Genomic DNA, 19,451 nt, shown 5'->3' on the forward strand with positions numbered 1-19,451 from the left:
GGTGCTGTCACGAAGATGACTTCCTCGTATATTTGCGTGGGTCGTGCGACACTTGCTGGACTTTTTACCGTGGCGTATGACACGCGGTGTTAGTCAGTCAAACAACCATATACACTACACGTAGTAGGGCGATAAAGGTGGCGAGAGTCGAGGGGCCCCGTGTCAATTACTCCGTTTCCAAAACTTGAGATGAATACATAGTACGCTTGTAATACATTACTTTTACACCCTCAGCTTCATTAATGAAAAAGTGATAGGTCAATATACAAAACAAACCCAAAATCACCGTTACACTGTCATGTTTAAGGCGGACTAAGCCTGCGATGATTAACGACATTTTGAGCCGAAAATTCATGTCTGTTCAACTACACACTGTAGGAAATTGTCCAGTGACTAGGATGTACAATGGGTTAAAGAGGTTATGTTGCGATACAATCTAGTAGGCTAACGATTTTTTTGTTTCCCAAACTACGGTGCTCCCACCATATTATTTTCAGTGTCATTAAAAATAAGAATGAAAAATATAAAGTATAGTTCTTCCAACAACTTTGACATACCTAATTACAGAGTTTTTCACCATTAATTATGAAACTTCGACTATTTCTATTAAAAGGAATGTATAGAAATGTTTTTATTCAATTAATTAATGTACAATAAACAGTTTTTTTTATTAAACTCGTTTTAAATACTGTCTATCTAATTTTATTTAAAATTTTAATATATATATATATATATATATATATATGTGTGTGTGTGTATAATACAATACAATATAAAAGTAACTTTATTTTTTTATATTGAGTTCTTTATTCATAGGTATATGATATGAAAAACTCAACTCAACTTAACAAATTGTGGATTGCTCGATGAAATCTAATTATATGTTTCATAGGAAAATAGTAGAATAGATCTTAGCAAAACTTGTAGACCGAATTCTTATTTCAACAGAACTACTTAGTTCCCAAGACACGTGAACCATTGCAAAGCTAAAATAAATGATACTTCCTTTTATAAGTTAAGCTATACAAGTTGAAATAAAATGAAACTTGTATTATTATAGAAGTTTTTCTCATTGTAAGTTGTATCTCTTTCTTGTGACTTTGCCAATAACACGCTATTTTACATACTTATAAAATGGCGATATATGACAAAAAGAATGATGTAATTTTAATTAGTTTGAAGATTGTAATTATACGTGTATGTATTAAAATTGACGTAGTTATAATGTTGAACTTATTTACTTTAATCTTTGTTCAACATAATATTGCAATTTAATATAAAAAATACGTCTTTATTGATAAATTGAGAAAAATATTTATCTAAAAGAAACCAACAAATAAATACTAATTTTTTTTTATTTTTCAATGAATTAAGTAGTTCATAATAAAAAAAAAAACACTCTGTAAATAATACACATTAGGGTTAATTAACTTCTTAAAAAAAAATCGAAACTAAAAATGGTAGTAATTTTATTTAAAATATAAAATGCAAAAATATTTTTCAGCGCGCAAAACCACATGTTTGAACATTAGGTATCAAGTTTATGTAAGTCAATTCATATTACACAATAGAAATTTCACTTTTTTTTTTTTTTAACTTATCGAGTTTTTTTTAATTTATTTAGTTTTAAAGGGTTAAATAATAATTATCGTAAAAATTAAATTTATACCGACTGTCACACCAACTAATAACATATTTAATAACTCTTGATCCAGTGGTGAATATTTTGTATTTATTTTATTTTTTCGCTTTTTAATAAACGTTAAATGCATATTTTTTTATTATTTGTCTCTTATAGAAAAAAATTAAATAATTATTTTTTTATAATAAAATTTCAAATTAGCTATTTTTTAGTATTTTTCTTACAACAGGTTTTGATGGGTTCGATAACAACTTTAGGATAAGTACTTGTTGAGTTACAAGTAGACATTAAGTAGATATGTAGCGTGGGTGGTTTAGCTCCCTACTGGTGTATATTTATAACACATTTTCCACTCGCACTATACACATACTCAATTTATTGAAATGCATGTAAATCAATAATTACTAATTTCTTAAGTTGTTATCGATCCATCAAAATTATTTGTTAGAAAATGTCTAAAAAATGGCTATTTTGAAATTTCAGGAAAACAAATAATGATAATATGATTTAAGCATAGTTTAAGAATTCATAAACTAATTAAAAATAATAATAACGTAAAATATTCGCTGAATCAAAAGTTATTAAAGATGTCAAAACCTGGTGGAACACTATTAACGTTATATAACTTTAATTTTCTAATGAATTCATAAGTAATTGCAGTTATAATGAAAACGACAAGATGTCTAAACCTTCGAGAAGATAATCCATAAGAAGATAGATTAAAATTACTACGGTGCATTGAAATAATGAATATCATGAAATTTTTTGGTTATTTAAGATTAATTCAATCATTGTTGGACAGTTTAATAATTTAGTAGTTTTATTCTTAACCTTGTTAAAAATTCCTATGTTATTAAAAAAAATACGATATATCGTGTATAAATAAGTGATATCTAAATCATAATTTTTTTTCATTTATTGCGCGGCGATCGTTTTTAATAAAGATAAGAAATTATAATAAAAATAATTCAATTTGTGGAAATAAGAGCACACAGATTAGTGCGTAAATCTTAATTTTGCATGGAAAAAGTTTCCACTTCAAAGAGCATATTTTTGGCTTTATTACAAATGAAACATTACCTACTATAGAAACTTTATGTTCTGCATAATAATCGATATTAACACTTGATTAAATTCTTTAAATTTATGCTACTAGGGTAATATAATTATTATTTAGAGTACTAAAAAGGTTTGAATAAAATTTCGAGATAAAATATTGCGGTCTCACAGTACATCAATACAAATGTAAATCATAAAATTTATATGGTTTCTGATACTAGTTGATTGATGGACTAATATAAAAAGAGCATAAGATATCTTAGTCTAATCTTAAATAATAAAAATCTTGCTAAATCGTGGGATTCCCACATTCGTAAAACATTTTATATTTTATCTTTAAGACGACGAACTTCGGTGAACAGTGAATAAATTAGTGTGGTTTAAAATAAAGCGGAAACTCATTTATGAAGAAATTGGGTAATACCAATTGACCAAAAAGGTTTTGTTGAATTGAAAACATTTTCTTCTATAAGAAAACAAAATGCAAATCGTAGAATGGCTACAGTCTTTGAACATATTATAAGACGTCGGCGAGAAATGTAAATTTTTTCAAAAATAATCAACATAACTATTCTGATTGAACAAACGAATTCACACAATATATTCTTACTGGTATATAGTCAATTTATACCATGCCAGTATATTGAGATTTTTAAATTACTTAAAATAAATAACATATCGTTTCTCTACAAACAATCCGGTGTATATTTCTTTTCTAAAAATATTCAAATAATAAATCTACTATTTACTTTCAAATTAAATTCAAAAGTGCTGTATATAATACACAAATGTGTCTTATATAACACTAAATTTTAAACTTATTTATTTAGTAAGTTCATGTACATAATGTTACTTTTGTTGATTATTTTGTTTATTTAGATTTTATCGCTGTCATTTATCAAAATTGAAATATTTTTTGGTTTTTTTTCTTAATAAATACATAGTAAAACAGTTAAATGATAATTATACTGTATTCATTTGCATAGGATTTTCATCAGTTAGACACATACGAATTAATTTCCATTTATATATTTTATAGAAATTATAATATTTAAATATTGTAACATAAAGGTCTTTGGATAAATTATCAAATTGTTTCTAAAAGTCAATTTATTTTGAATTCTTTCTCATAAAAGTGAAGGGAAATATCCACTATTATAATTCAAAGCTTCATGGCTTTAAAACCGACTTTTTAGAATTGATAACAATATAAATTCAATGAGAAATGAAATTTTAGAAATTCTTTAAAAGAATTTAAAAATATTTATTGAAAGTTGATGGGTAATAACAATTAAATGTCGATTTTTTAAACAAATGATTTTACTCAATAGGTCTTTTATTAATTAAAGTCCTTTTTTTCATATTGATTTTCCGATAAAAGTTAAATGAAAAACATATTATTAATACTATTATAGCGATAAAAACACTATAAAACTTACCTCGCATTTTGGATACCGCTCCGGTACCCTCTTGACTTTCCAACCGAGTAACGGTGGGATACAAATTACCCCACTGAATATCCATACAAACCCAATCATTATTATGGCACGGGCTGGTGTTCGCTTCTTCAAGTAGTCTACCGCTTGAGTAATAGACCAGTACCTGTCCAATGCGATAAGGCACAAGTTCATAATAGACGCAGTACACAATAGGACGTCAAGAGCTGCATGTATATCACACCACCAATCGCCAAATATCCAGTACCCCATCAACTCATTGGCCAACGAAAAGGGCATGACGATAAGTCCCAAAAAAAAATCAGCCACTGCCAAGCTGGCAATGAACCAGTTTTGAACATTTTTCAGTGCTTTTTCCGTGACAATAGCTATGATAACTAGCATATTTCCCACAACAACAACGATCATGAGCATTATAACTACAATAGACGCAATAACGATTTCTGGCACGGAATAAGTCGATGGATACACCGATTCAAAAATGTAGTACGTCCGGTTTGGATTAAAAGTTCCATTCGTGTCATTGAAATAATTTGTAACGTTCTGATCAACCAACAAACCAAATTCGTTTTGAACGACTTTATACAGTACCCCCGAGAGGTTAGAAAGATTTACATCGGCTACATCCATTTTGGGTACCAATGCAGTAATTTGATCCACGTCACCGCTTTTTTTCTTTTTTTTTTGAGCGTCAATTCAGGCAACACATTAGGTAATACAGACAAGCGAGAGATGGCTAACAATAATCGACATTGGTATGGCGATTGGCTGTTGGCCGCAGTCAAATTTCCGCCATGTTTGCCTATCTGGCGGTGGGCGCTTTCTCCGAAAGTCTTTCCACCAAATATAACTCATGATTTTTGTGATCTTAGAGGTTTGGTCTGCTCCTGAAACAAAAATCAAATTCAAAGTTTTTAGACGGAAAATTGTGTGTCACGCACTCAATACCAAACCTTTACCCCTTGGGTTTTACGCCGAAAACTGGCCTTAAGCTGCAGTATTAAGTCTACGTCACGTTTCTCTCTTAATGGCTAATAGTTAACGAGAAATTCTTACTGGATGTTAGTCCTTGAAGACCATAAAATGTGAAGAAGGTTTTAGAGAATTAAAGTATAACTAAATGATCCTACTTAGTTCCATAATCCTAGTGAACTTTTTTAATCAATTATGAAATGGTCTTTCTAGAGATTTTAGTTGGTCTCAATTTTTATAGCATTACAAGACTAAATTATTGTTCAGCAATTTTGTAATCTTTTTTTTTTTTAACTAATAAAAACTATTAAAATATTAACTATACGATATTTTCATCTAAAATACATATGAGTATAGTAGGATTGATTTATTTTTAATTTTGTTACTAAAATTTTATTTTTAATTCGTTTAGCTTAATTTTTGATAATTATTACAAAAATCAAATTCTATGGTAACAATTTAAGATCATATTATTGTAATCTAAAAGCAAATAATTAAATATTATTCAATTTGGTATAATAATATTTCACATGGATAATTATATATGATATTATTAAGTGTGTATTAATTTATAACTATTTTTAGGCAGCCGGTATTGTCCTACGCAATTAAATTGGTAATAAAATAGCATATGCGGACGAAAACAGAAGCGTGTCAGATATAACTGCTACAAAACTAATATTTTGGACATACAAAACTACCCATTTGTAGAAACAAGTTCGATGGAACTAATCGTAACTACTATCTACTGATGTCATAAGAATTCTGAAAATATATCTGAGTTCAGCGTCATAACACTTAAGAATCGATCGGCAAAGTTTTTTAAATTATGAATCTTTCAACCCTTAAGAACAGGTTACATTTTTGAAAATTTCCATTTTGTTGAAATAATCAAAAATTTAAAAAAAGTGTCCTCGCCGATACTTAAGTAACATGATGCTGAATTCAGTTTTATTTTCAGAATTCTTATTGCCGTACTAATGGAACAAAAATGAGTTTATTTTAACTAAAATATGGTCGGGTACCCATACGCCTTAGATTTCTAATATTATTATACTTCAATAACACATAAACTACATTAAAAAAATGCGAACTTAAGACCTGACAAATATAAACATGTCAGTCATTGCTTGTGCTCATATTTAAATGATTGGAATTTATTTTATGAAAGAAACATGTATACGAAAAACTTTCTTATTCAATATTTTGAAAGAAAATATTCAAACACCTTTTTATGTCATTCTAAATACAATATACATAAAAAATTCCTGTGGCGATATTTATATTTATACTAATTTTAATGGTCTTGTAAATAGAGACATATTTTTTTCTAATATTTTGCATTTACATCAATAATCTTAAGCTAAAAATAAATATACAATTATACTGTTATATATAATGTACATTATACAATGTATAAAAATATTGAAATTGGTATTTGAAAAAACTTAATTTATACTTTAAAATAATTTTAAATTTAATATATCACTTATTTTTTTCATTAACACCACTATTTTTTTCTAACAATTTAAAATTGAATGTGTAAAGATATTTAGAATATGATTTCAAAAGTAACCTTTGTACGAGATTTTAATTACATTTTGTTAAAATATTATTTTGTAAATAATGAGTACATTGTGAAAATTCAATCGTTTCGACAGTAATTTTAAAATGATAAGTAATAAGTAGACTTACATTAATAACTGATATTCATATAATCAAATAACTAACTTAATTGCAGTGAAATAATTTATAGCTATTAGAAATATCTTTGTATTATTTCCTTTGAGATTCATTATAAGTATCATTGTCCTTCAAATCCCAAAGCTAATTTTGAGACTATACTTTATGAGAGTTTTATTTGTCACTTAATTATTTTTATAGTTTATGTACAACACACGATCATGTATATGCAATTTAGTGTTGTAGGAGAATGTACCTCCTTATATACTTTTTAGAACATCTTTATAAAAACAATAATTTTACTATTAACAATAGGTCATACGAAAGCTACACAAATATTTTATATTTATTATTCTTTAAATGAATTGATAAATAAATAATTATTACCAACAAGCTTTTCAGTGTATCAGTTTATCGAAAGTTTTAAATTCAGAAATATTTGATTTAGTAGAACATCATGTTTATTATTGTTTGAGAATACTTGAACCCGTTAGCGAATAATTGTTTCGTTTTAAACGTCAACAAACTGAAATTTTCAAGTACTCTTACACTACTAAAATAATGTATTGAAACCTAAGTGTTTGTTTTATATTGTAAGTTGTAACACTAATCAACATATTTACTTTTCCATTAACAGAGTACCGTTTTGTGTAATTGATCAATATTTGAGAAATAAATCACATATTGATCAATTGTCCAAAATTATTTATAGATGATCGTATAGTAAAAATCATAAAATTAGATCTTCTAAATTATAAAAGATCTTCATAATATGTCGGTGAAAAATGGATTGTTTTTTTTTTTAAATTTTTTTTTTTAAAAAAATTGAATTTTATAATTAATTAAAATATGAAATTATAATAGTATTTATCTAATAAAAAAATACCGTAGTCAGATTTAGATAAAGATTTCATATACAACAAGCATAGAAATTATAAAAAAAAACAACGTTAAATTGATTGATTTAACCAACACGCTAAAAAAGTTAATAGTTTAATAACCCCAAGTAGTGTTGTAGTCATACACAATTGCATGTAGATTTTCACCAAGAACTAGTGGAGTGTTGATTTTAATTATGTATTTAGGGTAAAAATAACATTAGTTAATAGCGTAATATGACATGCGAATTTTTGAGAATATTAGTTGTAGTTAAACTTGGATTCATTTTTAATTAATCTAAACCTGTAAGCATTTAAATCAAACAGTAATATTTATTATTGAAAAAATTTTTTGAAAATAATTATCTAACGAAAGACAGTATTAAAATTATAAAAGTATGCTGATCAAATTTTATAATATATTAAAGATTTTTACAATATTTTTGTTTAAAAAATTACATTTCGATTTATTACATCAACACTCAAAGAAAACTATACAACAATGATGATTTTTCACTTCTCTAATAATTTATATACACAATTTTTACAACGATAATTATAATAAGTATTTGAAAAATAATGGTTTTTGTTATATTTTTTTCATTTTTTTTATTTATTTGATTTAAACCATTATTTCTGTTATTGTTATTAAAATATATAACCGGAATTCTTTTATTTAGATATCCTAAAGTAATCACAATAAATTCTGCTCTAAAAAGAATTATAAATATTCAAATGGTTATATTTACACAGTATTTATCAAGCTAAAATTGCAAACTACGGACATTAGGTTAATTTCTCGTGTTATTATGAAACATGGGATAATATTTTTCCTATGAATTTTTACTTAAAAAAATATATGGTACATATAATGGAAAATACATATATCAATATTGTTTAATATTTGAATTCCTAACATAATTTATTTATACATATTAAATAATTTATCTAAAAAGCATTTAGTTTATTATATAAAGAACTTACAGCACATTATCACTTCATAATAATAAAAAGAAATACTCAACTTTGAATGTAGAAATAACATTATGCTTAAACAATATTTTATGTATTGACAATTATTATATGTAAGTTCTTTAGAACTTTAATAACAATATTGTCTTGCGTTTCCTTTTACCAATTATACTCGAACAACATTTTATTTAAACGATAAATATAATTAAATAAGCTAAAGTAAAATAATATTTGTTTTACTAATTTTTAAAAGCTTAAGTATAGATAGGTAAACAGATGAAACAATAAGTGACACTTTTAATGGAAATAAGATATTTGTAAAATATTTTTGTCGCTAAAAACTATTTTAACGAAATTATGCAAACATCCAATCGGCTTTTATATTTAATAAATGTATATTTTTAACATTAAAAAATTACATTTTCCAAAGAAAACTTAAATATAATAAATTTTGTCGAAGTTGTAAAAATTTACTTTGAAATAAAAAAAGCTCTACTATCATATATAAAATATTTAAGTGTAAAAATGTATACATTTTTTGTACTTATTCATAGGGGTAACTAATAATAAATGTTTGATATTTTGAAGATTTTTAGGAAAAATCCTTTTTAAAGTTAGCACTTTCATAATCTTTTATATATATATAATTTTTTTTTGCTCTTCTTATACAGTTTTTTTTGTAAGTACACTGTTCAAAATTAAAAAATTTAACATTAAAAAGAAAACAATAAATATAAAATAAAATTCGATATTTTGTGACATAACTTTCTATCTAACAAAATAATTTCAAAAATAAACTTTTAAAGTAATTTAACCATATAAATATAGAGTATGAGTTTTAATTAATCTTGTAGATGAGGTCATATAAATCAAAAATACATTAGAAGTCAAATAATATCCTTGAATTGTCTGAATGTTTAATAATGACACATTTCATATATATATTTTTTTAAAAGAATATTAATTTAATCTTTTCAAATTAGGTTTAAAAAAACTCAGCACAGTGGGAACGTGGCATAGTTAGGTCAAGTAAAATGATATCTGACAGTGATTAAAATCACTATCATAAAAAACGTTTTGATGCAAATCTGTAGATAGTATTTAATTTAAAAAAATTGGTGAATTATTCCAAAAGTTGCATGCTCTCCTATTTCCTTATTTATATCCTGATTACAAGTTTTATAATTTATAAGTGTAATATATAAAGGGAAATGATTTTATTTAAAAAAAAAGTATGTCGAATGAAAGAGGTATATAAATAGTATTTATCATAAAAATGTATTGATCCATATATTTTTCAAAAAGTTATAGCATAAAATTAAAAATATAAAAAATAATTTTTTTACTAAAATTGTATTTTTTTTTTTTATTAACTTTGATGTCCGTTTTCACCATGAAAACAAAATAATGTCCAACATTTTTATTTTTCAATAATAAATAATAATAATAAATATTACATAAGCTTTAATTCTTCTTCTTCTTCTTCTTTTTTCTCGCCTTAATCCCAACTACTTGGGGTCGACCACTCTAATCCTAAATTTCCACTTGACACCATCTCTCTCCCACATCATTTGCACTAACCACATCAGCTGTCCTCAAATCGCATTCAATAGCATCCCTCAATCTATTTTTTGGTCTTCTTCTACCTCTTCTTCCTTCAACATTCATTTCTATAACTGTTCTTACAGCTTTCGATTTTTCTACCTTCGTAACATGACCANTTTCGATTTTTCTACCTTCGTAACATGACCAAAACATCTAAGTCTATTTTCTCTCATCTTATCCACGATTAACGCTACACTTACACTCCCTATTATATGCTCGTTCCTTATCCTATCTTCTTTAGTCACTTCAGATAAGCTTTAATTAAAGGTATATATAAAAGTGTCAGTCTTTCCGGAACACTTTCAAAAATTAAGTTGAAAAAGTAAATTTTTTGTGAAAAAGTTATCATTTTGAATTCCCCTGTGGACAGGTAAAGGGTCAGATTTATAAAAAAAATATACCAAATGATAGGCAAAGACATAATACATCTATAAAAAAAATTATATTGATTTGGTAATTTTTGATAAAGTTATAGCAGTTTTAAGTAAAAAAATATCGAAAATTAGCGATTTTTAAATTTGTAATTTTTATGGAGATTTATCCCATTCACGGAGAACGAGGGAAATTTATTAAATTTTCGAGGGTAATGTCTTCGACTAGATACGATTTGTGATCTTTTGACGTATCGTTGAAAGAAATCGGTACGGTGAGAGGTGAGAAAAAGTGATAACGGACACAAAAAAAAACACATTATAATTAAATTAATACTTTCTCAGCTTCCTATTGAAGCTAAAATGTAATATTAATACATTAATTATACAACAATATCTCATCAGAACAAATATTTGATTTGTACTTTGTAATGGGTATTATTTAAATAATGTGATTTTAACCATGTAAATGTGCAAAAAGAAAAAATATTTTATTAAATAATTTTGTTAAAATATTTGTTATTGTTTTAGGCATTTTTAAACTTTTTATTTAAAATTTTAATTTAAAATTGCAAATTTATAAAAAGACACTTATATAATCTTATAAGAAATTATAATTTACTTTAATAAATTATAAAATATGAAAGATATATTTTAAAATATTTGTTTGTTACTTTGTATTACACAAGGGAATCGTGCTGTTAATTCTATAATGAAAATTACTTAATTAAGTAGTGGTGGTTTTAACAACTTAGAAAAAGTTAAGACACTTGAAATATTTTAATATCATTTAAAGAAGAAACTTTAAATATTACGAAAGTATTTTTTTAAAACTATCCTCAAGCTAAATAGATCAAGCTAAGTGAACTGGCAATTTTACCATTTATTATGTTAAACTTTCCAACCTTTTTTTTTCTAATGAATTGACTAATATTAAATTAAACGTACACTATTAAATTATAAAGTTTAAAAAAATAACCAATCATTCAGCCTTGAAAATAAGTTTTTCTTAATTTTTCATTAAAGTCTGTAGTTATTTCTGAAAAGCAGATACATAAATTAAGTAATTTTTCAGTTAGGTGAAAATAAATTTTTAATTTTAAAGATGTCTAAACGACATTTATGAATTGTAAAAAATAAACATTTTCGATAAAATGAACTTAGACATTTTTTGGCACACTATCGAAATTATTCTTTCCTTAATAAATTATTTAAAATCTCAAAAATCCATTTTTGTGACTTATTAACTTTTGGATATGAGCCACAGAGTTGTACCTTTCCTTATAAAATATAAAATATCATAGACGTAATCGTATCTATTATTGTGTTTATCGAAACAAATGAAATATTATGAACGTCCAAATAATTTTAATGGTAGTTATAATATTATTTCAAGCATCTGAATTTTGTATAGTATTTTGGGCATATACATAGTGTAACGTAATTAGGGTGTTTAGTAAAAAAGGAAACGGGTTTCTGTTGCTCTCATTATTTATAGCAATTCACTTGTTTCCTTACTTACTGAACATACTGTTTAACTAAATATTCTTATAACTTTCGATACAATTAAATTTTTTTTAAAACATTGTATACATTTTTAGACTACGTTAAAATCATATTTATTATTATAATTATATATTTTTCAATTATAAAAAAAAATTCTAAAATATATTTTTTTAATTTTTAATTCTGAAATTTAAAAATAGCCATAGAGCTTCATTTACAATAAATTTTGATCAGTCGATTTCAACTTTCAGATAAGTACTTATTGATTTACAAGCATTTTAATAAAATAAGTGGGTATATAGCGCGAAATGTTAATTGTATCAAAAGTTATAAGAGTTGTCAGTTAGATCTGTTCCACCCTATATATGGAGTTCATTACAAGTTATCAAAAAGTGCTTTTCTGCTATGTTCAACGAGCTGTAATTTTGTAGTAATTTGTTAAGTTTATATTTTGTTCAAAGTTTAAATCTGTTATTTTATGCGATGTTTTACTTATTAGCCACCGTTAGCTGGCTGCCAGCTGGTTATTCTACATCTGTCATACACAACATACTTAAAACGCTGATAATACCATTTATAATTTATTAAGCGCGAAATTTTTAAACATAAATGAGAGTATTATTTTAACAACTGAGTTATGTCGCAATTATATTTATTTAGTGTGCATGGAAAATAACATAATAATGGAGTCGAATTTGATACCATGACATTAATGCACAGTTATTTATTTGCCTAAATATTTAATTAAATTATATTTAAAATAAATGAACTGGCATATTTTAGTAATATTACATAAAGTAACACCAAGTTTTTGTATTTCATTTTAGTAAGACAATTAACCTACTTAAAATATTTTAGAATCCAAAACACTAACGTCAGGATTGTACGACGGATAATTTATAAAAGAGAAAATTTGATTAACGTTCTGGAAATGTTGAACTACATGACTTACGTACATAAACTTGTATCTTTCTGTTTAGAACTGTAGAGTTGCAGTATTGTATTTAAAAAGACAAACTAAAGAAGAATGGATAGCGTGTTGTTATGGTAAATGTGATAGAAACGGAATGAAATACGATGAATGAGCATGCTTTTTAAGATTTATAATATTAAAAACTTCATAGCTATCAACTTCTTACTAAAGCTCTAATTAAAAGTACTAAGTTTGATGATATGCTTTTTACACATCATACATTTGAATAATTTTAAAATCTTCTAACTCTATTAAATAAAATAAAATAAAATTTAACTTTCTGCCAATGCTTTTCATAAAATCTTTAGAAAAAGTCAAATTTTCCTTAAACATAAATCTATAACTTTTTTTTGTATCTTTTAATTAGATAAGTAAAAGGGTTATAGGAATCAGTTAATACGTCTATCACATAAATAAAAAAATGTCTATTAAAACTTAAAGTATTTAAATTACTTTTTTTTCAATGATTTACAACCTCTAAATTTGTTACTCGAAGTTATTATGAACTCACTTCTTTTTATTTTAACATTAATTTAATCATATTAAATGACTTATAATAACCGTGTAATTTCATTTTATTCGCATGATTTTATTTTATAAGCAAGGAGTTATTTTTGGATTTAATTTACAATTTTTCAATATGTATTAAATTAAAAAATTTTAGAGAAATTATTCTACTGAAAATTCAATAATATACAATCTAATTTATCTACAGTGTCATTTAAAAAAATACGACCCCCATTTTTTCGTAAAAATATACATATTAAAATTCGATTTATTTTTTAAATCCATGATGTTAAATGTTAAGTTAAACCAAGTTTAAAAAAAATCTTTTTGTAATAAAAATTTTAAGAGGTGTCTTGAAATTTAAATGAGAATCCATAATTGCTTTTATAACATTTGATGGAGACTAAATGAAATTTTGACTGGTAGATAACATTATTGTGGTATTACTTTTCGAGTTAATATAATTTTTAGATATAGGCTGAGAGATACTAAGGTAATAGAATTTTCATCTGTTTGTTATTAAAATAGAGCGTCGCTAAACTCAACGATCTATTAATCCTTCACAATATCAATATATATATACTTGTCAGTAATATACAGCGGAAAATTTTCTTATCTTAAAGTGGATTTTACCTTCTAAACATTAGCGCCACTAGCGATCACATGGCCAAATCATTCAACGATATGAGATAAGGTGCCCAATAAGTTTTGTTTTTATTATAATGAAGTATCTATAATCGTGTTATGAACTAGATTGCGCTATAGTTCAATAAGTTTTTAATTTTATTTTGATAAGAAATTACTTCCGGATAATCAAGACTCGTTGTGTAACCATTCTATCTATAATAGTTCTATATATTACCGTGCTCTTTGTTTTTCTAAAATTTTAAATACTAATATCTTAAAAAGTAATATTATAAAATTAGTTATCAAACAGTCAACATTTTATTTAGTCCATTGTAATTGTATAATTACTATTATCTAATTATATAAAATTCTGTAGCTCATACCTAAGAGCTAATGTGTTTAATAAATGGGAAAAAATGATGGGGATGATATCTGTATTAAAAAATTATGAGGCAATTTTATCGTGTAATTAAGTTTTTTGACACTTCAAAAATATCATTTTCCATTAGACAACATTGATATTATTTATTTTTCTCTTCTGAAAAATTCTAAACAGCCATACGCTATCATATCATTTTTGAAAGTTACCTCTAAATACTTTCTTTACAAAAAGTTTTTTCTAAATTTAACTTGATTTTTATAAAAATTCACAAATACAAATCAAATTTGTTTAAATGCTTTTTTTATGAAAAAATCATTATTTAACAAAAATATTAGGGCTAGTATTCTAAATATCTCACACTGCAATTTTTTTAATAAGTGCATTAACACTTGAGAAAAAATGACTAAGTAATAACTAATACCAAAGTATAATATCTATGGATACATCGTTAAAATTCTCCAAAAAGAAAAACTCTAGGGAAATTTAAAAGTAAATCCAAATGTGAAGAGTTTACTATTGGGAATAAAATAAAAAAAGATCAAAAAGTCCAATAACTAACTATACTTAAATTCACTATAAGCACTAGTTTTCTAATTTATGAAATCTATAAAATTCAATTATCAAATTCAACATAATTTTCTTCCATAACCTTATTTTTTTTAAAAATTCTGCATTTGTATACATAAATTAATAAACCTCTTAATTAAGTACACACACATTATAAAACGTTGTTTTTTTAGAAGTAAGACTTATTATTTTTGATATTAAAAAAACCTTAAAAATGTAATATTTAATATATAATATAATATAAGTTAAAGAATTTCATTATGAGTAATTTATTATTTTAAATAATGAATTTAAGAAAATCAAATAATTTTATGACTATCTATAAAAATCGATTAAACTTTTATATAAACATACTATAAATAAAATAGCTTAATGGAAAATTAGGAGTATTCATATAATAATGGTAATTAATTTTAATAAAATAACACATTTTAATCAAAAATTTTTACTATGAATACTTAAAAATTATAATTTTATATTTTTTAATATAGTATATTTATATTTTTCTTTTAAAATTCACATTTATGAATCATTAGCACATATATAAAAAAAAATGAATGTATTTAAATTTTTAAATCTCCTGATTATCTCTGTAGTCTTAACAACCTATTAAGTAAAAAGTCATTAAACTAAATATATTCCACTACAAATCATTAATCTACTATCAAATACAACTACATAAAACTATTTATGGTACCTCTTAAAATAAATATTATAAAAAGATTGTTATTTAATACAAATTCAGATATGTTGTCAATCAACATGATTGTTTTTTTTTGATAGTATTTATATAATTTTTACTTATACAATTAATTCAATAGACTTTAAAAACTAATAAATTAAAATTAAACTTAAGTAATTTTACTAAGTTTTAAAATAAAATAAATTTTATAAAAGTAAAAAAGCTTGTAAAACTGATATAGATTTTGTTAATCAATAAATGTAGTGGAATATAATAAATAAGTCAATATAAAATTTATGAATATACACTTAAGTACTTTTGTGTGAGTAAAATATAATAATTTCTCATACCTATATATTGCTTTCAAGCATTTTTTAAGATAGGTAACATTTATTTTGGATTTGATACGTTTTACAAAAATTGAATCATAACCATCTGAACATTTCAATAAAAAATATATGTATACTGTTCAGCGATACTATAATATATTGCAAAATATATTTATTTTGTCAACCGAGTAACTTTAGGTTTATACTATTAATTTTTAAGCACATTCATATAATAGAATACATCATGCAGATAAATATTTCTGGCAGAATGACAAATTCAACAATTTAAAGGTTGTTAAGTATTTTAGTTGTTGAAACTTGGATAATTTGTCAAAAAAATTATATAGAAAGATCAGTAAATAACGAAACAGGTCAGTTGATACAAACAATGAGAACAATAGAAACTCGTTTCCTTACTTACTGAACACGCTATATATTATGCTGTGTTCCTGTAGTTGTGCTAACAACATAATAGGTGGACCAAGTGTAGGATGGTTTATTATGTAAAAAATAATGATAACATCGAGACAATTTCTTAGTCAAATAAAAATAAGCATAAGCCTCATATTATTGATCAAATTTCATAAGTTAACATTATGTTCAAAACAATTATAAAAGTCGTTTGGATTTTACTTTAGTTTTGAGAAAGAATCATCATTTTTTTTAACTATCTATTATAAAAATTGTCTTATGTACTCGTATTTATATTGTGCAATGGTTAAATATTATACAGATTGTTGATATATTTTCTCAAAATAAATTTAAACTTACATTTTATGAAATATCCTTTTTAACAAAAAAGTTATTGATATTGCTGTTGTATTATAAGTTTAATTAGATTATACCATTCACGATCACGCAAAACACACTAAATTCACAAATATATATATTTTTTAAATGTAGGCTTTTTAAAATTGTACAAACTTTATAATGTTTACCTAATACCTTTATTTCTTGATTTACTTTACTTTTATTTATTCAAAGGTCGACAGCCAATGTAAAAGCCTTTCGTAATATATACCCCAAATAGTTGGATTGAGGGCTAATGAATTTATTGATTATTTATTAAATTTATAAGTTATAAATCAAAAAATTAATCATAACTATTAATTTGTGTCAAAAAGTATATTTTATAGTCACATAATGATATAATTATATTTTTCAAGAATATTGTTTTTAACTTGTTTTCATTATATATTACATTATTGTAAAAAGGCTCTGAATTAGCCAATAAGTAAAAAATTGTAAATTTTAAAATGCTACAGAAACAAAATATTTTGCTAAACATTAACAATATATTTATACTAAATTATTTCTTTCTAACTACTTTATAAATTGTTATCTTAACATTTTTTTTCGTTTTTTGTAACTTAACAAAAAAAAAAAATTTTTTTCAATAAATAAAAACCCACTATTGATTAAAAAAATGTTATAGTTCCAATTTATAAAAAATTAATTCCATCAAAGTCATTAAATTATCAGAAAATGCTGGATCAGGTTTTTTATAGAGTGGGTCATCAGGTTTTGATATCGTTATTAACTTCAATCCAGCGAATTTTCTAGCAATTTTTTCTTTAATTATTTTTTTAATTATTAATGAAGTGTGCAATAAAATATTCACCACTACAATCTATACCTACCCTCGGACATACCCACTCTATGTATTAAAGCGCTTTTAACTCAATAAATATTTATTCTAAAGTTGTTATCGATCCATCAACATTTTTCGTAAAAATACAGCTGAAATATATTTTGAAATTTCAAAAAAATAAATTTAATTTTAATATTTTTTATTATTATTAGAGACAAATAGTAAAATGTATGTTTTTAATGTAATTTATATCTATAAAAATTTATTTAAAAATAAGGTAATAAAAGTGTTTGCTAGATAAAAATGATTAAAGATGTCAAAATCTAGTGAAACAATCTATATATGTATATTATATCGAACGATAAAAATGCTAATGCAAATTTATTGATAACAAATTTATGCAAATACTTTTTCCTAAAAAGAAAAATTGTTTTTAAGATAAATAATACGTATTGAACAATGTTTAACAAACAATATCTCTCTTTTAAATGTAAATCAAAATATGATCGGTTTAATCTATTTTCCAGTTGTATAGTTTTTAATACTTTGATTTACGATTAATACAAGAGAAAAGTTCTCTTTCAAAGTATAAAGTTACGGTAAAGTTTTTTCGACCGATTAAATTGAATGCGATTAGTTTGTAATTTTTGTAGTAGGTATTTATTGCAAAACTTTATATAAATAATCACAAAATAATCATACAATTTGAGTAGATTAATATATCATTAAGAACTTAATGTTATTATTACCGTAACTATTGTAGTGTATTATAAATAAAAATAAACAGCAAATAACCATAATTTAATTATTATAATTATTCTTAATCGTGATAGGTAAGTTAGTATTTTATCTAATATTAGTGTTTAATTAAATGGAGATTTTAAGTGTAGAAATTAGCAATTTATATCATTTATTATTGTTAACTAGAATATAAAACAATAGTTTGATAAATTTCATTGTATTTGCAAGTGTACGTTCTGAGACTTTTTCGCGTTATTCCATAAATTTAAAAAAAAAAAGAACTATATTTTTCAGATTATGACGGGTGTGGCCGTCTCGGTGGAGCTTTTTGTGTTTTTGTATACGAGACTGTCACATGAAACACGCGATGCACAAAAACCTAGTGACGCGTCGTGAGGCAACTTTTTGACAAGAAACGGTCTCACTTCGACTTCATGTTCACTACTATCGTTGGGTTTCTCAAGGTTTCCTCTCACAAGTGGCCTACACCATCTAAAAAGTTGCGCACTTAAAGTTACTACACCACCCAACCTCTACACTTGAACATGGTCCTTTTTGACACTACGTCAAACGAATTGTCGACGTGGCAGTAGAGGTGTAAACTTGTTTTTGCTTTAAACATAAATAATTCATTATTACTCGTTCGCCCTAACGGCAGTGCCGTTGATAACTAATATTAATAATACTCGGCTGAAAAATTATACCCATAAATCGCAATTCCCCTACAATTTTTTACCGTCAAACACTCTAATAGGTACGTGAAGCGGGTGTGTAAAAACTTGTATTTTGCTCGAATATTTTTTTTTTTTAAGTAAGTTTTTCTTGAAGACTAAAATAAAGTAAACCGCAACACAGTAGTTGTAATACGAAATTTTTACAAAAATCATACATATTCAAATAGTAGAAG

At 24.6% G+C, this 19,451-nt stretch overlaps 1 protein-coding gene across 2 annotated transcripts in view; it reads right to left on the reverse strand.

The window, feature by feature from the left end:
* Positions 1 to 19,451, reverse strand: part of LOC126906819 (alpha-2Db adrenergic receptor) — a 95,228-nt gene that overhangs the window by 52,827 nt on the left and 22,950 nt on the right. For both annotated transcript variants that reach the window (XM_050687691.1, XM_050687692.1), the window contains exon 2: positions 4,141 to 5,045. In XM_050687691.1, the coding sequence (XP_050543648.1) occupies positions 4,141 to 4,788 (648 nt within the window). In that variant the 5' untranslated portion in view covers positions 4,789 to 5,045. The remainder of the gene's footprint in view (positions 1 to 4,140; positions 5,046 to 19,451) is intronic.

This window comes from Daktulosphaira vitifoliae, unplaced genomic scaffold (genome assembly GCF_025091365.1).
Source record: "Daktulosphaira vitifoliae isolate Bord-2020 unplaced genomic scaffold, ASM2509136v1 Scaffold_5, whole genome shotgun sequence".
NCBI classification, from domain to species: domain Eukaryota; kingdom Metazoa; phylum Arthropoda; class Insecta; order Hemiptera; family Phylloxeridae; genus Daktulosphaira; species Daktulosphaira vitifoliae.